Below are 25654 nucleotides of genomic sequence, written 5' to 3' on the forward strand. Positions count from 1 at the left end.
TTTCTTCCTTTTCTTCTTTTTTCTACAAATCTGCTATCTTTCTAACTTGCTCAAAAATTGGAAGATTTCTGAAAAATTAGTAAAGTTAAAACTATGAAGTTTTGTTTGGGTGTTCTAAATGAAAAGTGTGGATTCTTCAAAATGTAAATTCCAGACCATAGCTTAAACTGTTCTTATAGTTATAATTATTAACGCCTTTATTCCCATCTTTAAAAAAATCAAAACAAAGTTATTAGGTTGTGGTTGCCATCTTTACCTTCCAGTTTTTTCTCTTTCCCCAAAAGAAAATTCTAAATGTACTTTCCTATCTATCTATCTATCTATCTATCTATCTATCTATCTATTTATTTATTTATTTATTTATTTATTTATGGCTGTGTTGGGCCTTCGCCTCTGTGCGAGGGCTCCCTCCGGCCGCGGCAAGCGGGGGCCACTCCTCACCGCGGTGCACGGGCCCCCCACCATCGCGGCCTCTCTTGCTGCCGAGCGCAGGCTCCAGACGCACAGGCCCAGCAACCGTGGCCCACGGGCCCAGCCGCTCCGCGGCACGCGGGATCCTCCCAGACCAGGGCTCGAACCTGCGTCCCCTGCACTGGCAGGCAGACTCTCAACCACTGCACCACCAGGGAAGCCCACCCCCTTATTTTTGTAAAGGACAAAATTTTGTCTTGCTCTTTTTGAGCAGAGAAGAAAGGGGAGGTTGAGAAAAGGAAGTAAACATAGAAAATTGGTTTTCTAGTTAGAGGGTGGGGAGAAGTGGGTATTGAGACTACCTGAATATGTAGATAAAGAAATATAGACATAGATATATATAGAGATTTAAGAACCCAAATATGATCTCTTCCTGGGGAATTACTTTACAGTTACTTTCATCTAAAAGAAAGCAATTAAAGTGTGCTTGGATCATCAAGTAACCTAACAAGTATCATGAACTTTTAACTTTTACATTGATATTACACTGACAGAATAATAGCCTACCTTATCTTATAAAGGTGATGAACTATTACAGAGAAGACTTAGTCAATATGGCAATGTAAACATAAGTAAAATAGAGGAATATCTGCTTCAGCACTGAAGACTAATCAAGAGTCATCCACAACAAAAAAGCCTTGGAGAAACAAAACTGGGATTGAAGAAAAGAACAATTTGTGATTTACATCTATAAGAGTGGCCATGATAAGGAAGTAAATAACAGATTCTAGCAAAAGGTCACTATCATGACTTAAATCAGAGGAGTTCTATTTCTATTTCTAGCTCCAGTTCTAGTTCTAGCTCCTTCCCCATATTTTCTACATTGATGGATCAAGGAAAATTATAGTAAATCTAATATTCTTCTAGACTTAAATATTTGGCAGGAACTCACATCAATCAGCAAAAGAAAGTATCTATAATTCCTGACATATGCCCAACCTGGGCAAGCATAATCCCCCTATAAGAAACAGAAAAATCATTGAATCTATGAAAAAGATACTATATTTTAAAAGACACAGAACACCCTGAGGAATTAGGAATGAAGATAAAATCTTATGACTAAAGAATTCAATAATGGGGAAGTTGTGGTATAAAAAGTGGTGGCAAACTCTAATATTCTTAAATACAATTAAATTTAAATTAATTCTGTTAATTGGTTATAACATAATACATATGCCAAAAAGAAATCTTAAAAGAGAATATGGTAATGTAAAAATTATTGATGTGTTATTATTAATACATTTAACTTATTTTTTTTAATTAATGTTTTAATTTAAAAATATTAATCTGACTAAAAAAAATCCAAATTAAAAAAACAAAAACTGTGGAATATGGTGAGGAAGAGGAAGCTACTCTTGATTTTATAGGGTCTCCTAACATTGCTAAGCTACTTTTGCTTGGAAGATAAGGGATGGAAAAGGAAAATTAAAGGTACTTATGAAAAAGAACTACAATAAGAAAGCAAAGGTAATAGCCTGTAATCTGTGTTGAACTGACCACAAGATTTCTTTTATTCCTCATACGTTACTAAATTTTGTCTTTCAGGAAGATACAGCAGCTAGCCAAGGGCAATTTCAAAAACTTATCAGTTCATGTATACAGCTCAATATAATTAGAATTACTAATCCTATAAATACCATGTATGAAAGATGAGATAGACTAAGGGTTAAATTTTTATTTAATAAGGAATTTTTATAAACTCAATATAAAATTGGACAAATAACATAAATAGGCAAATTATAAATTATAAAGGTCAATAATAAAACATATTCAACTTAGGTGCTCAAAAACTGCCACACTATAAGCACTATTATATAACCATCTTTTTCTTTTTTAAAGATAGTTGTGTTGGTAAGAATATAGTGAAATGAATATCTGCACAAACTAAAGATGGGAGTGTAAATTAATACACTGTTTATTCCCTTTGACCCATGATTTCACTTTTATAAATTCATACTAAGGAAGCTTTAGGTTATACAAGGATTTATGTAGCTTTGCTTATGATAATCAAAAATTGGGGGGGCTTCCCTGGTGGCGCAGTGGTTGAGAATCTGCCTGCCAATGCAGGGGACACGGGTTCGAGCCCTGGTCTGGCAAGATCCCACATGCCACGGAGCAACTAGGCCCGTGCGCCACAACTACTGAGCCTGTGCGTCTGGAGCCTGTGCTCTGCAACAAGAGAGGCCGCGATAGTGAGAGGCCCGCGCACCACGATGAAGAGTGGCCCCCGCTTGCCACAATTAGAGAAAGCCCTAGCACAGAAACGAAGACCCAACACAGCTATAAATAAATAAATAAACAAATACTTAAAACAAAAAAAATTGGTGAATCACTTTGCTGTATACCTGAAATTAACACAACATTGTAAATTAACTATACCCCAATATAAAATACAAATTAAATTTTTAAAAATTTGGAAAAAAATATCTCATTGATTGATTATTCATTTTACAGTCATGCTCTGATGTTATGCTGCCATTTTTAAAAAATGTCTGAGGGCTTCCCTGGTGGCACAGTGGTTAAGAATCCACCCGCCAATGCAGGGGACACGGGTTCAAGCCCTGGTCCGGGAAGATCCCACATGCCGTGGAGCAACTAAGCCCATGCGCCACAACTACTGAAGCCCACTCGCCGAGAGCCCATGCTCCACAACAAGAGAAGCCAGCACAGTGAGAAGCCCGCACACCACAAGGAAGAGTAGCCCCCTGCTCGCTGCAACCCAACACAGCCAAAAATAAATTAATTAATTAAAAAAAAAAATCAACTGATTTTGACCACAGATGTATGGGTTTATTTCTAGACTTTCAATTTAAAAAAATAAATAAAATAAAAATTTTTTAAAGTCTGAAAAATATTTCTACAAGAATTTAAAAATATGTATTTATAACTTTCTTTCTTGGCAATGGGGCTAATTTGGGACTATATTTGCTTCTTTAAATCCTTTTATATTTGCAGATATTCTACAATCAACATGCGTTACTTTGATAATATAATGTTTAAAAAATAGATGTTATTTAAAAATACATTTTAGAGAAAAATTAAGACCTACTGGCAAAGAAAGTGCCTTAAAATAAAAAATATATAATAAATAAAACTGTACTACAAATTCTTGTAACATCAAATAAGCATACTGAAAATAATTCTTGCCTTTAGAAAGCAGCTTTCTAAATTTCTGTGTTGCTGTTAGTTGTTGATCAGCATTATTAGAAAAAATCATCTGAACCATATCTGTGGTAATAACTTCTTCCTAAAACACAGAAAATACAATTGTTATTTAAATATTTTGCACTAGTAATTTTGCTGTATCATCTCTGTAATACTGTTGAAATATAATTTGAAATACGTTTTTGTAATATCTACCTCTGGAATGGGTACAGTGGAACTGATATCCGGATCCTGGATAGGATTTTCTAACATAGATTCATCATTTCTGGGCAAAGAGACATTTCTGCGTTTGAATAACTGTAATAAAGAGAAATAACTTAATATATTGAGCTTTCCATAAAACACCAAATTCCCATAGAATTATATTTTTCCTTTACTGAACAAAACAATTTTATCATTCAAAATTCTGAATATTTTAGTATTTCTTAATCATCATACCATAACAAATTTATGAGAAGTTTTGGGGCTAAATTAGCTCTTGTCTGTAGACTGCTTCTTAATCTCAGGTCTTTTACCAATGTCTAGTAGCATAAGCAGAGTACACATTTATATTTTACAGCACTTGGAAAACCACATACGCCTATACTAAATTATGAGATGTCTAAGAAGAAAATCTTAGTTAAAAAGCAAATCGGTTATATGAGTGACATAATGTGGTATATTAACAGAGTTAGTATATTAGATTAACAAGGAATAGAGAGCAGCTCTCAGGAAAGAGGACCCTATGCTTATTAACTCAGGAGTGAATATAAAGAAAAAAAAGAGAGGAGGAAAGAGACATGGTCAGGTCACTGAGAAAGATTTATAGGTACATCTCATAAATCAAAATTGACGAGAAAAATCTGGTATCACATACTTTTTGATAGCTAAATAAATTCTGCTGTTCCTCAGTCTGTACACAGTTCTCCTTCTATTCATTTATTCAAGAGATTTTTTTTTTTTGAGTACCTACTGTAGTATAGTAGAGACTATGTTAGCTACTACAAATAGGGGAACGACAAATAATCATATTTCTAAAACAGGCCTTTTTCTACTTTCTTCATTGCTAGTCCTTTTTACACATTAGTTTTAATTCATGTATGTGAGGACCATACCCTCCTAATTATTTATGAATACTTCTAAATTTAGGTATATCCTGGAATGAAAAATGTTGAGAGGCATTCTTTTAATTTTTCTATTCTTTATGTCACATATATAAAGTTCAAACAGAGAAGGCTAAGAGGTCTGCCTGATAGACTATAGGAGGAACAAACAGTATGAATAGCATAAGTAAACGATTATAATTAATTTAGGGGCAAGAGCTATGAAAATCACAAAGCAACAAATGAATACAATTAATGTTTTTTTAGGGAGCAAATTTTACAATGACAAGTGGAAGTGATCTAAGTAGGCTCAAGAGTAAAAATTTCTTAGCACTGGAGCAGAAATATTAATGTAAAAGGTTTATCAATGGAACGGAAAAGCCATTCTTGTCGGTGATTAAAAATAGCACAGGAGGGGCTTCCCTGGTGGCGCAGTGGTTGAGAATCTGCCTGCCAATGCAGGGGACACGGGTTCGAGCCCTGGTCTGGGAGGATCCCACATGCCGCGGAGCGGCTGGGCCCGTGAGCCACAATTACTGAGCCTGCGTGTCTGGAGCCTGTGCTCTGCAACGGGAGAGGCCGCGATAGTGAGAGGCCCGCGCACCGCGATGAAGAGTGGCCCCCACTTGCCGCGACTAGAGAAAGCCCTCGCACAGAAACGAAGACCCAACACAGCCATAAATAAATAAATAAAATTAAAAAAAAAATAGCACAGGATTCTGATTTGTGGATTTGCTAATATTATTACTGGAGCCTAATAAATTAAAAAATATATTTACCCATATTCAATTTCCTAAAATATTTTTTCCATTTAAAATTATCTAAAAACTAGCAGCAATAATAATACTACTTCTAAACTCTTTATATAACGTTTTTATGTTAACAGAATTATATTTTAAAACACCTACCTGTTCTTCCCTTTTTTGTTTTCGAAGTTGTATTCCTTCTTCTTCTCTTCGTCTACGCATCTCTTGGGGATTTAGGGCTTTATTCTTATAACTTTTCATTCTATAGTTATCTTTCCCTGGACTAGCCATGGCATCTTAAGATTAGGAGAGAAGAAAACAGATACCGATAACTCTCAAAACAACACAAGATGTTTACTCTAGGGCAATTAAATTCAGGCTCATGGATTAAATAGACCAATAAAACCCATTCTGAAAATTATGTACAAAGAATACATTCCCTCACCCCCATATCAAAATTAGAGCAAAATGACCAAATATTTTAGAACTTAACTATCAAATAACAGATTTTGGTCTAAACACAAAGTCATTACCCTAATTTCATTGATTCTGAGATGAACTCCCCCATCCCTGGTATTTTAAACTTTCTGTAAGTGAGATGCATCTTAAAATTACTGTCAGTCAGGAACTAATCATGAAATAGTTGGGTAAAAAACTTCTAAATTACAGCTTATGGAAAGATCAAGAAATAACCAGCAATGAATTGTCTTATTTTCAATAAAATATGGTATCAGGCTTCAGTAAGCACACCTCACATATTTATTGGGGTCTGTCTTCTTTCATTTACTTAAGGCACTGCCTAAAGAACTAAAGCCACACAGGTCATGACCTGAGTTATGACTGCCATACCAGTTTTCAGTACTAGAGTATAATTACTCTTTTTAAAATACTGAAATACTTCTACTTTATTTTTAAGTAGTTTTATTATAAATGTTTTTTAAATTAACATTTATATAAACATTTTTATAAGTATATTTAAAATATATATTTTATATAAATATAAAATTGTATATTTGAATATATATAATACCTTTAGAAAAAGAATTATAAACACTTCTTAGTATTATATTAATATTTTGGTATTATTGGAAACAAATACAAAATTACTAATACTATAACCTATCCTGCATTTACACATAAAAAAAATCAGTTTAAAGCAGGGTTTCAATTTGAATTTAATATGAGAGATAATTAATGCCTATCTAGAATGTTATTCTGATAAATTCTGATGACACACCCATGTATAGCCAGAGAGAATGCTGTAATCAATTAGCACTTATGAAGTAAAAAGGAGAGAAGGAGAGATGGGCATTTATCTGCCATCCCTAATGTAGAAGAGCTAGATAAACGAACTGGCAAATTATATTTTAAGTAGTAAAGTACACTAAAACATAAGCATTAAATCCTGCGAGAGCACAGAAGACACAGAAACTAACTGTGCCTTAAGGAGTTCTGTAAGTTTTCCCAGTTATCCTGTCTTAAAGGATGAGCAAGAATTTGCCAGGGAAGCGGATGAAAGGGGAAAAGGAAGGGAACAAGTATTTCAGACAAAGGGAATATATGTAAACACAGAATTCATGAAGAACCCTGGCATAAACATGGAACAGTAAGAAATCAAGTGTACCTGAACAAGAGGATGCATGGGAGAAGGGGCAGGAGATAAAGCTGGAAAGGTAGGTAAGAAAACATGCTTCCTGCAATCTGGTTGAGAAATCTGGACTTGATCCTAAGGAATAGAATTAAAGAAATTAAAGTGAAGGTTGTTTCAAGCTTTGATGATAAAGACCTAAACTAAATTAATAGCTGCGTTGTAAAATATAGAAGACAGACTGATTCCAGAAACATTTCAGAAATTGATTCAATAAGAATTAGAGGCCAAATGACTGTAAGGAATATGCGGTAAGGAAGAAAAAGGAGTTGATTTGGCTTCCCTGGTGGCGCAGTGGTTGAGAATCTGCCTGCCAATGCAGGGGACACGGGTTCGAGTCCTGGTCTGGGAAGATGCCACATGCCGCGGAGCAACTGGGCCCGTGAGCCACAACTACTGAGCCTGCGCGTCTGAAGCCTGTGCTCTGCAGCAAGAGAGGCCCTGATAGTGAGAGGCCCGTGCACCGCGATGAAGAGTGGCCCCCGCTCGCCGCAACTAGAGAAAGCCCTCGCACAGAAACGAAGACCCAACACAGCTAAAAATAAATAAATTAATTAATTAAAAGAAAAAAAAAAGGAGTTGAGGATGACTCCATGGTTTTTAGTGTGAGCCATTTCAGTAGAACGACAAAATAACCCAAAATAGGGAATACCGATGGAGGAACAGAGTGGTGGTTTTATTTTCTTGCCTCCATGTTTTTGAGATGAAAATAATGAATTCAATTGTTTTATTTTTCATTTACATACAGCAAAAATCACTCTTTCAGTACTATGAATTTGACAAAATGCACAGGCACATAACCAACACAATGAGATACAGAACAGCTTCATGACTCCCCCCCAAAACTTCCTCATGCTGCTCCTGTTAGTCCTTCTCCCACTCTTAAAACCTGACAACCACTGATTTGTTTTCTACTTCCATAGATCTGCCTTTTCCTGAATTCCACATACATGAAATAATAACAGTATGTAGTCTTAATTGGCTTCTTTCATTTAGCATAGTGCATCTAAAAGTCATCCATATTGTTGGCATGTATCAATAGATTATTCCTCCTTATCACTGAGTAATATTCTATTGTACAGATATACCACAGTTTATCCATTCATTAACTGAAGGACATTTAGGTTGTTTCCAGTTTAGGGCAGTTACGAATAAATCTGTTATAAACATTCATGTACAGGTTTTTGTGTAAAATAAGTTTTCATTTCTCTTGGGTAAATATCTAGGAGTAGGATTGATGAATAATACCACAAGCTATGCTTCGCATTTTATGAGAAACTGTCAAACTACAAAGTAACTATAACATTTTGCATTCCCATTAGCAACATATAAGAGTTCCTGTTACTCTGTATCCTGGCTATACACTTGGTATTGTTAGAATTTTGTTATTGTTAATTGTAGCCATTCTAATGGTATACAGTGACTTTAATTTTATATGTGTTAAATTTACAGTACATAAGGCACAAACAGAAGGTTTTTATTTATGGATAGTTAAAAATATGAGTCAAAACTCAGGAAAAGAGTGCTGAATGATAATCCAAGAGCATTAGAGCTATAAAAGAAAGATGCCCAAAGGAGAAATCTTAAGGATATTCACATTTCAGTGGAAAATGGAAAGAGCAAAGGAAACCAAAAATAAATAGGAGGATCAGAAGAAAACAAGAGTCATGAAAAAGAAGATAATTCAAAAGATAAAGGAGTATTTCAGTTGTAGTAGCACTAAAAACAGGTCACCGAATTTGTTCATTCATTGATTTATCCAGCAAATTTAAGTGCCTACAATAAGCCAAGTACCATAGGAAGGAAGCAATAGATTTGATAATTAGGTCACTGGTAAAGATATTGAGAGAAATTTCATTAGTGGTGGAGCTAAAGGTCGAATGGAATGGGCTGAGGACTTAACAAGGATTTAAAACTTTGTGCCTCTGAACTTTTATTATTAACTTTCTTAATAATAACAATGTTTAGCATTATTCTCTACTTCATATATAAAAATTCTCTCGCATTAATAAAAGCTTAGGGGGCTTCCCTGGTGGTGCAGTGGTTGAGAATCTGCCTGCCAATGCAGGGGACACGGGTTCGAGCCCTGGTCTGGGAAGATCCCACATGCCGCGGAGCAACTAAGCCCGTGAGCCACAACTACTGAGCCTGCGCGTCTGGAGCCTGTGCTCCGCAACACGAGAGGCCGCGATAGTGAAGAGGCTCTTGGAAGGGAAAAACAGAGATCAGAGTTCATGACAGAGCATACTGGGCTTCAACATTAGTTGCTGAATTATGTTCAACAGTATAAAATATCTTAGCAAAATGAAATGTTTGCAGCAATAAACCTCTTTAATATACTTACCACCTATACATTAGGCATCTTCTAGGCCACTGGCCTCTAAAACTTTTTGATCACATATCCTATGTACACAAAATATGTTTGGGAATTCCATGTACACAAAATACATTTGGGAATTCATCCTCAATATGTTTATTTATATACATGTATCACTAGCTTAATAAACTATCCCATTATAAATTCACAGATAGAAATTTTTTTTAAAAACAGAGTAGTTTTAAAAGGTAAACAAACAGAAGTTCTAATATTTTCTCCCCACATCTGATTGAATCACCTTGTGCCTCCCAACACACACAGCAGACACTACTCCTTAATACCATCAGTCTGGGCAATGACATTAAAACCTTTCAATATAAATGTTAACCAAATAAAATCTAGCCCCAACAACTCATACATCATTTGTTCCTCTTTCTTCTGTAGTACTAACTTCTTGTCTCTTATTTAACATCGCATCCTCACTGCAGTTGCTTCAAAGGGGATGTAAAGTTCAAGGAAAATGATCTTTAAAGGGGCCTCACCCAAGGGGACTGTTTCTTTCTCTGGATTATAGCTTAAAAAACTACTGTACTTCAAAGGCTGCTGTCTCATACAAGTTATTTTAAATATAATAAATGCTATTCAAACACTGTAAAGTTGCCAGAGGAATTTTTTTTCAGTCATAAGCTTATTTTTCACTCTGCTCTTTGAAAAACTGCTGACGTTGGGCAAACAACTGGAATCCGAACTTTTTCTAATATATATTAACGGAATTTCTTGTCTCCATAAAGCCTCCATTTCCAGGGGCTAGGGTGGCTGTTAGTAAAATTACAAGATCAGTACAAAGGGGAAAGTGCACCAACCAGAAGATCTAAAGGACAGAGCCGTTTGTTTACCAAGAGGGAAAGTCACTTTCTTACAAAATATAAATCACTGAATGTTATAATTAAGATACCTCAAATCACAAGGCTTTCTTTTTAAAAAAAATGTGTTCAAAAAGCCGAAGAGTTAATGCCAATGTCATATTCTTTCGAAGTATCACTATCCCGTTTAACAGCTTTCAATTCCTTTCATCTGTTATGCATTATCGAGGAGACACGATTAAATTTTCATCTTGGAAGTGAGCTGGCCGACTACTAGAGACGCATCTAAGCCACGCTCGCCCGCGTCAGGACTGAGCCCTTCCAGGCACCTGCATCCAGCTGGAGGGCAGCTCGTGGAGGTATAGAGGGTGCGACCTCACATGTGTAGGCCCCTGGGACCGAACCTGCCTTATTCTGGACACGGTGAAACTTCTAATAAGCTGAGCCGCGGGACAGACTGCTGAGCCCCAGAAGTGACAGGCAACGTTTGACAAGACCATGTACCAAAAAAAGGAACTACCGAGAAACAGTGGAGCAGAGCGGCGAGAGGATGAGATCCTCTGCCTGAAGCTCCTTCCGAGGACCAGCCCGGCTCTCGGAGAGGCTCAGGGCTCCCAGCGACTTCGCCTCCTCAAGAGAAAGGTCCGGCTGCCACGCCCCCGCCACCGCTCTCTCCCTCTGGGGAAGCTGATTTTCTCAGCTTGGCCTGGTCCTGAACCCTTTACAGGCGAAGGGGTAGATCAAAACAGTGGCCTCAAGAACTAGTAGCTCCCAAAGGGACCAAACCCGAGGCTCACCCAACCTGTCCTGTGTCACTCCTACTTACCTATTAATGTGGCACTTATCCGGCGCTCTGACTTCCCAGTTCCCAGCTGCGGCGTCTGCTGCGGTTAACAGCGGGGTCACCACTCCGCCCCTAGCGATGAGTCTAGAGACCAGGCTCACAACTCAAGATGGCGGCCTCCTGCGCCCCTCACCCGAGACCCCAAGGCTTGCCTCCCAGAAGCCCTTGCACGCGGCGGCGGCGGCGGCGGCGGCTGCGGCACTGACTAGCAGAGGGGGCGGAGAGAAGCGGGCGCCCCAGCCGCACCCACCCATGGGGGAGCCGGCTCCTGCCCGGACTCCGGGATTTTAACCCGGCGCGGTTGCCGTTGCAGGAGTGTGTCTTACTGCCCTAGTCCTCCGTGCCAGCTCTCAGTCTTTCATTCACTCATTCGTTCGTTTGCTCACCCATCCATCCATCCACCCATTCATTTGTTCATTTTACAACGTGGTATATTGATGGAGGGCATAATCTGTGCCAGGCATTGTTTGATATTGGAGGTACAACAGTGTACACAACGGATAAAAATCTTAACCTCATGGAGCTTTATTTCCTGCCTTCCTACATTCTCTGCTCATTTGTTTCAAGCTTTTCAGTTAGCTATTTATTTAAATTTTTGGATTCTGTAACATCTGTGGATTTTTGACAAAAAAAGTAGTCACTGATATATGAAATAAATAACTCCAGATAAAGTACTCTAAATTATTATAACACATATATAGCCTTGTAATCCACCCTGGGGTTGAACAAGCAGTATTGAAAACAGACTGTTTTCTACATGTAGTGTTAGGCACAGAATATGCAAGATAAATAACACGATTCCTTCCCCGAAGAAACTCCTGTTTTCCATCTCTTGTTCTTTTTGTTCTCTTTTCTGAGAAATTTTTTGGGTTATCCTACAGCTCTCCATTGATGTCTTTTTAAAAATTCTGCTATTGTATTTTTTAAATCCCAAGAGCTGTTTCACATTTTTAATTCAGGGATCAAGATAGCGTTATCTTGTAACCTTGAGGCAAGAACGTGTCTTTGTCATCCTCCATAGTTCTGAGTTTGGCACGCTGTAGCATTATAAGCCCTTTATTGATAACGTAATAGAGTGCTACTCAGTCAGGCCCTGGATAGTGGGTACTGTGGATTTGTGTAATGCCCTAGGACCTGCCCTCTCCTTGTAAATTAGGCGTTGGAACCTTGTCGGGAAGGTGCAAAAAGACTACGACTCCCAGAACGCACTACAACCCAGATTAGCGTGGAGCGGTGCATGCTGGGAGTCCTTCCCTTCCGGGGAATAGAAGAGCTTTTTGAATTTGTTTCTGGAGGCTGAAGCTTATCGGAGTCCCTCGTTCTCTTCTCGGTTCACCGTGAGTCTCTGGGTAGAAAGAGGGCCTACCTCAGTCTTTTAGGCCGGGAAAGGTAATCGACGCCGCGCACGCACTCCTGCCCGCAAGCCAGCCGGCGTCAGCCGCGGGATCCGAAGAGGAAGCCAAGCACAGGGCAGTGTGGCCGGCCTGTGGCCGGCTCTACAGGCCGGTAGGAAGTGACCGTCCAGCCCTGGTTCCCTGGGCCCAACGCTTTGACCCAGTTAGTATCGGGGCTGGTTTTCTGTCCTGGCCCGGGACGCTGGCATGGACCCTTGCTTGGGTAGGCTCCGGCACCTCTCGCCGGCCTCCGTACATCTCTCATCCCCTTGTTGTGATCTAAGGGTTGGGGAGTTGAAGCGCATCCTTCTGCGTCCAGCTGTGTCCCAGCCCGGGGAACGTAGAAACTTCTTTGCGTGTGACGTTCTTTCCACTGGGAGTTTGGGAGAATTTTCATCTAAAATCAGAGACTATTTTCACTTACCCTAAGGGAAATGGAAAAAAGGACAAAGTTGGGAGTTCTTAGAAAGCTACATTTATTTAAATGATGGGAGTAGTTTCCTTATTTTTCATTTCCTGTTTGTTTTCTGAATATAGTTTCCTTATTTTTCATTTCCTGTTTGTTTTCTGAATAGTTTTTAGCTGAACGGTAGTCTGTAGTAGAAAGGTTGTGACGGTGATTGGTTTTTGAAAATTACTGCTTAGCAAAATCACCTTTGTGTCAGTAGCCAGTACTTTATTTGTCCGTAAAACCCAGAAATGACTGCTGATTTAGTACAACTCGTTTTGTAGACCAAACCTCAAAGAGGTGAGATGTCTCACCTAAAATTATGAAACCTGAGATTATAATCCAGTTCTCTTTGACTCTGGAATCAGTGCTGTTTTCTATTACGCTCGCTCGGCTTTTATTTTTTTGGGTGGAGAGTTCAGCCTCTGGAATCAGTGCCCTTTTCTATTTATTATGCTCACTCTGCTTTTATTTTTTTGGGTGGAGAGTACAGCCTCTGGAATCAGTGCCCTTTTCTATTTATTATGCTCACTCTGCTTTTATTTTTTTGGGTGGAGAGTACAGCCTCTGGAGCGTGACTGGGTTAGCATTTTGGCTAACCATTTTCTGGCTCTGGTGACATATCTGAGCCAGGGTTTCCTCCATATAGAATGATAATAATGGTGCTTGAATTGGTTTGATATATGTAAAGCTCTTTAACTGTTAACTGCTATTATAAAGATTTGTTTGTTTACCCAATTCATTGTTAATAATTTTAAAGTTTTGTAGTTAGATATATCAGTTGATAAGGTTTCTTCTCTTTGTTTTCTCTTACTTGACTTATTTTACCTGCAAGTTTATAAATGTTATTTTTTCTCTACCTCAGTCCAGAGACACACTTTTTGAAATTTTTGAAAAATTATTTACTTTAATTTGCATTATTATTGCCTTTGTTTTTTCAAAACCATAAACTTGAAATACAGTAGTGAAATTTTGGTTGAGATTTATAAATAAATTTGTGTATTTGAGGAACAGTAAGTACATTGAAAATTTCTTCATCTAAATAATCCAGTTATAAATAACAAATATAATTGCTCAAAATCATTTTACAAAATGTATTTTCTTCAACTCCTACTTTCTAACTTAAAATAATATTGTATTCTTTTCTAGTTACCTGCTGTACCATGCTATCTTGCAATATATGTGGTATAACAGTAACCTCAGAACCAGACATGAAGGCTCACCTAATTGTTCACATGGAAAATGAAGTTACATGTCCATTTTGCAAGTTGTCAGGTGTGAATTATGATGAAATGTGTTTTCATATTGAAGCTGCTCATTTTGAGCAAAATGAACTAGAAAAAAACTTTGAGAGGATTAATACAATACAGTATGGAACTTCCAATAGCAGGAAGGACAGCACCCTACAGTGTAGAATGGAAGTTAATTCAAGTATTCATTCAGCTTGTGCATCTAATCATCCGAAAATTTCAGCTCAAGGCCCGCCTAATAATGGTATTTTAAAACATAAAGGCTTTTATTCAGAGAACTTAACTGAATCTAGAAAATTCCTGAAAAGTAAGGAAAAACAGTCTGACCGAACCAAAATTAAAGGATCAATTTATGAAGCAGTGTATAGTCCTCCTGAATGTCCATTCTGTGGAAAAATAGAAGGTTGTAGTCAAGATATGGAAACTCATGTGAAAACAGAGCATGCTGATATTTTAGACACTCCATTAGAAGGTAAAGTATTCGTTTTATATAATAAGTAGCAGTAGTCTCAGTTTAATATGTGGTGTCCCAAAAGTTGGTTTGTAAATGAGATCCCTAGAAATGTGTTTTCAATTTGTTTATAACAATTGTTCACTTGCCATTATTGCAATATGAAAATACAATAATGGAAAACAGTTTTGATGCAAATAATAAATGTTTCAGCTACATTAGAAACTTTCTGAGAAGAAATACACTCAGAGTCCAGTTTGCAGAGGCCATTCTTTTATTTACCACCAGCCCAGTGGCATCTGAACTGCCTGGGACTCTGATTTTGTTACCAAGTTCTAGTTTGATTCTGTTATGATCAGAGAACAAACTTTATGGTTTAAGTTCTTTTGAATTTCTTGAAACTTGTTTTATAGCCTAAGGTATGGTATATGATCTATCTCAGCACATGTTCCATAGACACTTGGGGAAAAAATGTGTATTCTGCGGTTGTTGGGTCGAGTGTTTTATATTTGTCAATTAAGGTATGTTGTTTGATCGTGTTCAAATCTTCCATGTCCTTGCTGATTTCCTGTCTAGCAGTTCTACCAGTTTTTGGAAGGGAGTTGAAGTCCCTAATTATAGTTGTATATTTGTCTGTTTTTCCTTTCAGCTCTATTAGGATTTGTTTCATGTATTTTGAGGCTCTTTTATTGGTGCATACACATTTAGAATCATGTATTTCTTTGATACCATTGAGTTTTTAAGAGTAATTTATATATTTTGGATGCAAGTCCTTTATCAGATAATGTGTTATGCAAATATTTTCTCCTGGTCTGAGGCTTGTCTTTTCATTCTCTTAACAGTGTCTTTCACAGTGCAGAAGTTTTTACTTTTAATGAAGTTCAACTTACTTGATTTCTTCTTTCATGGGTTGTGCTTTTGTTGTTGTATCAAAACTCTTTGCCAGACCCAAGGTCACCTTTCCCACGTTATCTTCTAGAAGTTTTATAGTTTTGAATTTTACATTTAAGTCTGATTCATTTGAGTTAATTTCCATAAAAGGTTAAGGAGAGTGCATAGGTTCATTTTTTGAAATTTAATAAATGCTGTTTTTTAGGGAAGTTTCAGGTTCACAGCAAAATTGAGTAGAAAGTACAGAGAGTACCCATATACCCCCGTCCCCTTAGCCTCACAACCTCCTCCATTATTCAACAACCCATACCAAGTGATACGTTTGTTAAAATCAGTGAATCTACATTGACACATTAATATCACTCAAAGTCCATAGTTTACATTAGGGTTCACTCTGGATGTTGTATATTCTACAGGTTTTGACGAATGTATAATGACATGAACCCACCATTTAGTATTTAGTATCAGACAGAATAGTCACACTGCCCTAAAAATCCTCTGTGCTCCACCTATTCATCCTTCCCTCCCCCTGGCCACTGGCAACCACTGATCTTTTTACTATCCATATTTTTGCCTTTTCCAGAATGTCATATAATTGGAATCATACAGTATGTAGCTTTTTCTGATTGGTTTATTTCACTAAGTAATGTACATTTAAGATTCCTCCATGTCTTTTTATGGCTTGATAGCTCATTCTTTTTTTTTTTAGCGTTGAATAATATTCCTTTGGATGTACCACAGTTTATTTATCTGACCTACTGAAGGACATCTTGGTTGCTTCCAAGTTTTGGCAATTATGAATAAAGCTGCTATAAATGTCCATGTACTGGTTTTTGTGTGGACAGAAATTTTCAATTCATTTGGGTAAATACAAGGGAATTCATGATTCTGGATCATATGGTAACAGTGTGTTTAGTTTTGTAAGAAACTGCCAAACCCTTCCAAAGTGGTTGTACCATTTTGCATTCCCACCAGCAGTGAATGAGAGTTCCTCTTGCTCACATCCTTGCCAGCATTTTGTGTTGTCAGTGGTCCAGATTTTGGTCATTCTAATATATGTGTAGTGTTATCTTGTTTTAATTTGCAGTTCTCTAATAACATAATAACATTTTCTGTACCCAGTATCAGCCAGGTCTTGGTCTTGTAGAGGTACCATTTCTTCTGTCTTGGGCATGCTCCCAACTAGGGCATTTGATCCCAGTGTCCTGCTTTTTTGCTGAATGCTTGAATTCTGCACATCACCACGCAGTTTGGAGGGTACTGAGAATCCAGCCCCCAAAGTCCATATCTGAACTGGCCTCTACTTACCATTTGATTTTCCTTTTTACTTTTCTTTTCTTGTTTTGACTACAGAGCTAAATGTTTGTTATTAATATTTTCTTTTATTGTAAGAAGTTTGTGCTTGTGCTCAGGCTTTCATCTTGACCCTAGAAGTAGAAAAATTGCTTTAAATCCAACTACAAAGAGCTTTTACTTATTTAATAAAGTTAGTGGGTAGTAGAGTCTTTGACTTGGGGTGAAAAATTTTAAGGTTTTAAAAATCAAACCAACTAAATTATATCTCTAATACAGATTGTAATCAACCACTCTATGACTGCCCTATATGTGGGCTCATCTGTACAAATTACCATATTCTCCAGGAACATGTTGACTTGCATTTGGAAGAAAGCAGCTTTGGACAAGGTATGCCTATTAAAGATAAGAATGTCATGATTTAATTTCTATTTCCTAGGATACTATCTACTTTTTAGATTAGTGTTACAGAGGGGAAAAAAAGCCACACTGGTTAAAAATAAATCTGTCCCTTAAAAAATTCTAATAACGCTTCAACTTTTTTTTTTTTAATTTATTTATTTTATTTTTGGATGGGTCTTCATTGCTGCACGCGGGCTTTCTCTAGCTGCAGAGAGCAGGGCCTACTCCTCGTTGCGGTGCGCGGGCTTCTCATTGAGGTGGCTTCTCTCATTGCAGAGCACGGGCTCTAGGCGCGCGGGCTTCAGTAGTTGTGGCCCATGGGCTCTAGAGCGCAGGCTCAGTAGTTGTGTCACACGGGCTTAGTTGCTCCGCGGCATGTGGGATCTTCCCGGACCAGGGCTCGAACCCCTGTTCCCTGCACTGTCAGGCGGATTCTTAACCACCGTGCCACCACGGAAGCCCAACTTTTTTAAGAAGTTTTTTCACAGAAAAGTTATAAAGGATGAACTATTGTGACCAACAACTGAACTAGGGGTGTGAATCCAGGGTTTTGACCTAGAACATCAGTATTTAGAAGACGGTGAAATATTGTACAATTTAAAAAATCTTTTTGATTTATAAGTTGAGGCCATTCTTTCAGCAGCTGGAAGTAGTTGAATTTAGCATCTTGTCAGTAACAATTGTTTATGAACTAGGAAGCTGCCATATGGCACATATAATTTTAAAAAGAATACGAACTATGAGACTTAAAAGTTTTTCAAGCGCATTTTCAGGTACTCTTCTAGTTTCTTTATTACCACCTACTAGTTTTATAAGAGATACTAAAGTTTTCCTCTGTCCCCTATTTTTTTTAAATAGTGGCATTGATTAATTAATCATGGGGGTGCCTTAGAAGTGGAAAGATCCTATATGGTTTTCACAATTCCATTGAAACAAAATGTAATGTAGACCTAAAGAGAAACCAATTGTGTTCCACTGGATTTCAGTTTCTTAAGGTACATAGACATCTCCTGTTAATGCAGGGGTTTTTAGTGTTCATTATCAGTGATCCTAGTACCACTTAGTGATGTCCAGGGATAGCATTACCTGCTCACTCAGCCTAATACGAACATGAGAATTACTGGAGTAAAGATGGAACAGTTCCCTACTGTGGTGGTTCTTTACTAATTACTGTGGAAGAATAAATCTCTGAAGTTGAGAGTCTGATAGTTCTTACTTTGTTTATGATAAGCTTTGTATGGGTACATAAATTATTCTGTAATCCTGTAGTGGGTAATGAGAGAAAGATATGGTCTGAGTGAATCACTGTTGATAGCTTCAGAAGTATGCTAAGAATCAGTTTTGAATTGCATATTTCTACCAGTGGAAGTAGGGACCGATTAGGAAGGTGTAGCAGAGGCTGAGAGATTTGAAAGGAAAGAAAGAATATTCAAATACATAATTAAACCATCAAATTGGGAAGTCAAGGAGATGCTGGCCAGAAGACACTCACTAATGGATCTGTGGGACACTGGGTAGAGAGGAAAAAGGGCAAGATGTTCCATAGTTGTACTACTTGCTTGGGGGTCAGACTGTAATTAAGTTACGATCTAATATCTGTACTTTGCAAACTTACATTTTTTACCCTCTTTATTATTTCCTTTTCCCCCCCTAGTATTTCTTTTGAAAACCAATCTGCCTTATTTGTGTTAATGAGGGGCACTACTCAAGGGTGCTACTTAGTTTCTCTAAGTTCTGGTTTCCTTTAGAGATAATAATACCTAACTTCCTAAGGTTGTTATGAGGATCCAAATGAGACAATTAATGAGAAGTGCCTGTCACAGCCTAAACACTCAGCGAGTATTAGCGATGTAAGTGGAAGTTATACCCTTACAGAAGCAGTTCAAGTTCTGCTAGATTTGTTCTCAGTGTTTCTGTGACATCATAGTCATGAATAAATGGCAAAATAATAGCATTTACTCCTTTTAAAAAATATGTATTAACATATAAGTGAGGCTTTATTTCAGTAGTTATTTTATTCTAAACATTAAAAATGTATAATAGGTATGGATAGAGTCCAGTGTTCTAGAGATCTAGAATTGGCTCAACAGCTTCAACAAGAAGAAGACAGAAAGAGGAGATCTGAAGAATCAAGACAAGAAATGGAAGAATTTCAGAAGCTGCAGGTACAAAGATTAATAGCAATTATATTATTTTGGTTTGGTTAGAGTTCTTATTTTTCAAACATGCTATCAAGCCTTCAGCCTATTATTTTTGTCTCTATTATGCAAAATTTTTTTTTACATATATTTTTTATAGTTCATAACAGCCACCATTTATAAGTACTCATTCTGGTCATGTACTGGGGTGAACACTTCATATAAAGTATCTTAAAGTCTTCACTGCTCCATGAAGTTACTTTAGACCTTTTTTTTTTAACAGCAGATGAAGAAATGGAGACACAAAGTACTTAAGTAGCTTAACTTGCTCAGGGTTTGGCAGTATTAAATGGTAAAGCCTGGATATAAACCTGTGTAGATGGGGAAAATTAGGAAATTGAGACTCAGAATTTTTAGTGTTTGTATAGGTACTTAAAACAGAAACTTAGAATTAATGTCTCCTGAGTCTTAAATTCTTTTAGTGATTGCAATTCAGGCATTTAGAAAGAACCATTTTTAATGGAAAATGCTTTTTGATGATGTTTGAGACTTCGTTTATTTTAGGTGAGTGGTGGTATCTGTTGAACTAAACTGGTAGCATCTATTATATTTTTAATGCATTAAAAATTTTAACAGTTTTTCTACTTTTTTCAGACCTAATTTGCTGTAGACTATGATATCATCTGTGCTAATAATGCTCATAGAGTTTTTAAGTGTTCTTTTTCTATGTGCTAATAGGGTAATGTATGAGTAAAAAGGGTTTATGATTGAATAGGTTTGAAAGTATCCAGTTAAACAGGTTTGTGTACTTGGGGTCTTCTCAAAGCCTTTAATATACTAATATGCATTGTACATATCATAATCTTCCTGAACTTATTTGACCTCTGACTTTTTTTTCTCCAGTGTCTTAGACATGGCTATTCTTCCTTTGGAATATCTAATTTAGGCTATTTTTCTCATTCATGATTCATTTATTTGCAAAATTATTTTCCCACCAGGATTCAGAGGAGAAATGAAAGTTGGCTTTTCCTAAGTCTTCTTTGCCTTATATAATTTTGAAACATTATCAATACAAAAAGTTTTCAGTGTTTAAGGGAGTTTATTATGTAAGTTTGCAGGTTACTTGTTCAGATCTCAGAAATGTTTTCCGTAGGGGCTGTTTTAACATATTATTGTCAGTGTGCAAAAACATAGTTCATTCACTACATAGAATGAATACCTGAATGAATTATGGATTAAGTAGGCCTTTGTAGGCTAGCCTAAGAACCAAATAACAAGTACTGACAGGTTGTCTTGAAAAAATCATCAGTATGGTCAGAACTCATCTGCCTTTCACAGTACCATTAGTAGGAAGACAGGATTCTCTACTTTCCCTACTACAAGGAAAACAGGTCTCTTGCCGTGATGGTTGTTTGTAGAGAAAGGCTATTAACTTAGGGATTTTTTTGTGTGTGATTTATTTTTCATAAAAATCTTTAAGTTGACTTGTATAAAAGTATATAAACCAGAATGTTTCAAAATATATTTCCAGATATAAAAAACAGTGGGAAGTTTCCATCCTCATTGATGTAAAGGGACATAAAAATTAAGTCATTTGTTTTTATGTTCAATAGAGACAGTATGGTTTAAATAATTCTGGAGGGTACAAACAACAGCAGCTACGAAATATGGAGATAGAAGTAAATAGGGGAAGAATGCATCCTTCTGAATTTCATAGAAGAAAAGCTGATATGATGGAATCACTAGCTATTGGTATTGATGATGAAAAAACAAAAACTTCTGGTGAGTATTTAAACATCCAAATCATGGTTTTAATATTCCATACATCACTGAAGTAATAATCAGAATTATTTGAATTTTGCTTAATTTTCATAACCCATAGTTTATATAGTTTTAGGTGAGACTGTGTGTTCAAGTAATTTTTTGTTTGTTGTTTTAAAACTCCTGAACTTTTATTTTTACAGTAAATAATTCACTTTTATATTGTGTCAATTTATTTGACATTTGAAAACAAACCTTTTAGAAAAGTTTTTATTAAGTGCTTACTATGTTCTAGACAATTGCTGTCTAGTAGAATGTGAACCACATAAATAATTTTAAATTTCCAGTAGTCACATTAGAAAAAGTAAAAAGGACTAGGTGAAATTAATTTTAATATTTTTCCAGCGTGTCCATAATATGTCAACATGTAATCGGTATTAAAAACTATGAATGGGATATTTTGCAATTCTTCAAAATCCAGTGTGTATTTTACTTTGCAGGGCATCTCAGTTTGGGCAAGCCACACTTCAGGTGTTCAAATAGCCACATGTAAATAGTTTCTACTGTATTGTTCAGTACAGTTCTGGATACTAAGACCTTTATATATATTGTATCATGTAACTCTCAAAAGAAAAATCTTGTGTACTGTTAGATTTTTCTGGATGAGGTCATTGTGACTTAGGTTAAATTACTTTCCCAAGGTAAGGTTACATAGCTAGTTATTGGCCCAGCTGGTATTCACAATCAGATCTGCCTTGTTACAAAGAATGCCATTTTTCCTGATTTTTTTAACATTTTTTTTAACATATCTGTTAGTATAGTTTAAAAAAAACCCCAAATTATATGGAAACAGCTTTGTTCCCACCACCCAGTTTTTATGAAATTTAATGTTTTAAAGCAGTAAACCCTTTCATATATATTTTAAACCCCTTGCGTACCCCTCATTCATTCTGATTTCTCCTCCTCCACAAAGGGAATCATTATCCTGAATTGGTATTTATCAGTCTCATATATGTTTTAATAATTTTATCTTATATGTAGGTTTCCATAATAATACATAATCTTTTATATTTTAAACTACACGTAAATTGGTATACAATATGTATGCTTTAATTGGATTTGCTTAAATATATTGATTCTTATAACTGTACTTCATTCATTTTGATTGCTGTATAGAATTTCCTTGTATTACTTAGGTTGTTTCCAGTGTTTTATTCTTACAAATTGTGAACAGGTTTCCCCCTCAAGAGTTTCTCTAACATCCAGACTGGAAATACTAGTTTAAAGGGTATTTGCATAATTAACTTTGTTAAGGGTATTATGGAGTTGTTTTCTAAAATGGTTGTAATCTACATTAGCATCAGTGTGTTCTGACTTATACTTTGTATCGTGACACTTTTTAATTTTTGCCATTTAATAGAGCATGAGAGGAGGGTACATCTTGTAATTGTATTTCTCGGATTACTCCTGAGTTAGTTTCTTCTGTAAATAACCTAGTCCCTTCCTTTTTCCCTTCTCTGTTGGGTTGTTTGTCCTTTTCTTATTGATTTTTGGAAGTCCATTAAGTATTCAGGATACTAATTCTTCATTGATTATATGAGGAGCAAATATCTTCTTCAAATCTATAATTTGCCTTTAAATTTTGTACATGGTGTCTTCAATTAGACAGAATTTTAAATTTGAATATAATCGAATTTCTCAAATCTTTCCCTTTATTTGTATTCTAAGTGTCTTGTTTAAGAAACTCCCCCATCTTTGAGATCATAAACATATCCCTTTATATTGTCTTTAAATATTTATACCCTTAAAATGGATAACCAACAAGGACCTACTGTATAGCACAGGGAACTCTGCTCAATATTATGTAACAACCTAAATGGGAAAAGAATTTGAAAAAGAATAGATACATGTATATGTATAACTGAATCTCTTTGCTGTACACCTGAAACTATCACAACATTGTTAATCAGCTATACTCCAATATAAAATAAAAAGTTAAAAAAAAAGTGTATATTTTTTTAAAAAGATAATTCCTTCACATAGATCATGGTATTTTTTTATGCCAGCTGGAAGTAATTATATCACATAAAAATCAACTCACTGTGATAAACCATAATATGAAAAAGAATATTATATGTATAACTGAGTCATGTTGCTGTACAGTAGAAATTAACACATTGTAAATCAGCTATACTTCAATAAAATAAACTAAAATTTAAAAAAACAGAACAAAACAAAAGAAAAATTTATGCCTGCTTTTCATATTCAGGAATTCCCTGGCTGTCCAGTGGTTAGGACTCCGCACTTCCACTGCAGGGGGCACAAGTTTGATCCCTGGTTGGGGAACTAAGATCCCGCAAGCGGCGCTGCCAAAAATATAAAATAAAATAAAGTAGCCATTACTAAAAAAAAAAAAATTATACCTTGCTTTTCATATTTTGACTTTTAATCGACTTGGAATTTATTTGTGCATATGTCTGTGTGAGAGAGAGGGAAGGAGGGAAAAAGGGGAGTGAGAGAAAGAGAAGGTATGGATCTAATTTTTCCCCTTATTTATAGTGATACTTAAATTACTAAGTTGTTATTGCTTGTTTATCTCAGTACCATTTAGCAAATCTGTACTGTCTCCATGTATTTGTAACACATATGTCATATTTTCATATATCCATAGGTCTGTTTCTGAAGGCTGTCTTTATACTTCAAGGGTCTCCCTGCAGGAAGTTTCCATACGGGATAGGACTTCCCAGCAAATGTGTAATATGATGCATTAGGGTATATAGGAAGAAAATATTAGAACTTCTACTTGTCTTTAATTTATGATATCCTTTAATTTCTGTTTATGCATATGTTTTAGAGTTACTGGAGAATATAGTAGTGTATGTATAATTTAAAATAAATATATCTGTAAAAGATTGAAGAACACTGCCCTGTAACATACTGTGTCCTTTTTATAAGCTACCTTGAAATTTAGAAGTAATCGATTTGGTGCTAAAGATTTTTTTTTTTTACTCCCTTCACTCGTTTCTCCCATCCCACCCACATCCTGCCTCTGGCAAAGACCAGTCTGTTCCCTGTATCCATGAGCTTGTTTTTATTGTTGTGGTGGTTGTTGTTTTGTTGTGTTTTTAGATTCCACATGTAAGAGAGATCATGCAGTATTTGTCTTTCCCTGTCTGACTTACTTCACTTAGCATAATGCCCTTAAGGTTCCTCCACTGTTATAAATGGCAAGATTTCATTCCGTTCTGTGGCTAAATAATATTCCATTGTATGTATGTATGTGTGTGTGTGTGTTATCTCTTCTCATTTTGCTTTTTTGTTGTTGTTGTTACATTCATTTTTTTTATTCTTTTTTTTGGGGGGCGTATAGTTGATTTACAATATTATATTAGTTTCAGGTATACAACATAGTGATTCAGTACTTTTTAGATTATACTCTATTTAAAGTTATTATAAAATATTGGCTGTATTCCTTGTGCTGTATAATATATCCTTGTAGCTTATTTATTTTATGCATAGTAGTTTGTACTTCTTAACCCCCTACCCCTATCTTGCCCCTTCTTCCTTCTCTCTCCCCACTGGTTAACCACTGATTTGTTCTCTATATATGTGAGTCTGTTTCTGTTTTGTTATATTCATTGGTTTTATTTTTTAGATCCCTCGTATAAGTGATAACATACAGTATTTGTCTTTCTCTGTCTGACTTATTTTACTAAGCGTTATTACCCTCCAGGTCCATCCATGTTGTTGCAGATGGTGAAATTTCATTCTCTTTTATGGCTGAGTAGCATTCCTTTGCATGTATGTATGTGTACCACAATTTCTTTATCCATTCATCCTTCAGTGGACACTTAGGGTCTATATCTTGCCTATTATAAACCATTATGCAGTGAACATGGGGGGTGCATATATCTTTTCAAGTTAGTGTTTTTGTTTTCTTCTGATAACAGATTGGCTTGCTGTGTCATATGGTAGTGAAATTGCTGGATCATATGGTAGTTGTAGTTTTATTTTTTTGAGGACCCTCCATACTGTTTTCAATAGTGGCTGCAACAGCTTTCAAAAGTATGCAAATATATACAGTCCTGTTGGACTGCTAGTATAAGGCCTGCTGACCAGGTGATATGGCAGTGTCCCCTGGGTGACAATCGCAAAAATCAGGGTTGCACACAAGTGTATGGGCTCTTTTCTGGAAGTTACTGGTAAGCTGGAGTAAGGCAGAGGGAGAATGCCAAGGTGGCATCCACAGCCTTCGTTCCTTGAGAGCAGCTCCCTAGTCCACTAGATAGTGCCAATCCTGAAGCTTGCCCCCCAGGCTGAAGCTCTAAGATAAAGAAGGAGGCTGCCTTCAGAGAAGGACTTGGGGATATGCCTCAGTTTTTTGTCTGTGCAGTGCCCTGGAGGTGGCGGCCTTCTAAGTGTCATCTTCCCGATTGCCATAGTCCTGTGAGACCCAGGAATGCAAGCCCTCCTGGCCACCAGAATCAGGC

The 25654-nt window shown here is 36.5% G+C and overlaps 2 protein-coding genes across 8 annotated transcripts in view; one reads left to right on the top strand and one right to left on the bottom strand.

Annotated features, from left to right (window-relative positions):
• Positions 1-11310, bottom strand: part of KPNA5 (karyopherin subunit alpha 5) — a 44228-nt gene extending 32918 nt beyond the window's left edge. For both annotated transcript variants that reach the window (XR_009005254.1, XM_007190747.2), the window contains exons 1-4: positions 11119-11310; positions 5627-5760; positions 3832-3933; positions 3619-3718 (exon numbers count right to left, since the gene is read on the bottom strand). Coding sequence is in view for 1 of the 2 variants with exons in the window: in XM_007190747.2 (XP_007190809.1) it covers positions 3619-3718; positions 3832-3933; positions 5627-5755 (331 nt within the window). In the remaining variant the exon portion in view is untranslated. The remainder of the gene's footprint in view (positions 1-3618; positions 3719-3831; positions 3934-5626; positions 5761-11118) is intronic.
• A 1086-nt stretch (positions 11311-12396) lies between these two features.
• The window catches only part of ZUP1 (zinc finger containing ubiquitin peptidase 1), a 54141-nt gene continuing 40883 nt past the window's right edge, over positions 12397-25654 (top strand). For 3 of the 6 annotated variants that reach the window (XR_009005165.1, XR_009005166.1, XM_057527611.1), the window contains exons 1-5: positions 12737-12753; positions 14128-14700; positions 17143-17253; positions 19309-19430; positions 21017-21185. Coding sequence is in view for 4 of the 6 variants with exons in the window: in XM_057527611.1 (XP_057383594.1) it covers positions 12738-12753; positions 14128-14700; positions 17143-17253; positions 19309-19430; positions 21017-21185 (991 nt within the window). In the remaining 2 variants the exon portion in view is untranslated. Of the gene's footprint in view, positions 12694-12736; positions 12754-14127; positions 14701-17142; positions 17254-19308; positions 19431-21016; positions 21186-25654 lie in introns of those variants that run through there. The other 3 variants (XM_057527612.1, XM_057527613.1, XM_057527614.1) reach the window with 3 other exon arrangements.

The sequence above is a fragment of the Balaenoptera acutorostrata genome, chromosome 14 (assembly GCF_949987535.1).
Source record: "Balaenoptera acutorostrata chromosome 14, mBalAcu1.1, whole genome shotgun sequence".
NCBI lineage: Eukaryota > Metazoa > Chordata > Mammalia > Artiodactyla > Balaenopteridae > Balaenoptera > Balaenoptera acutorostrata.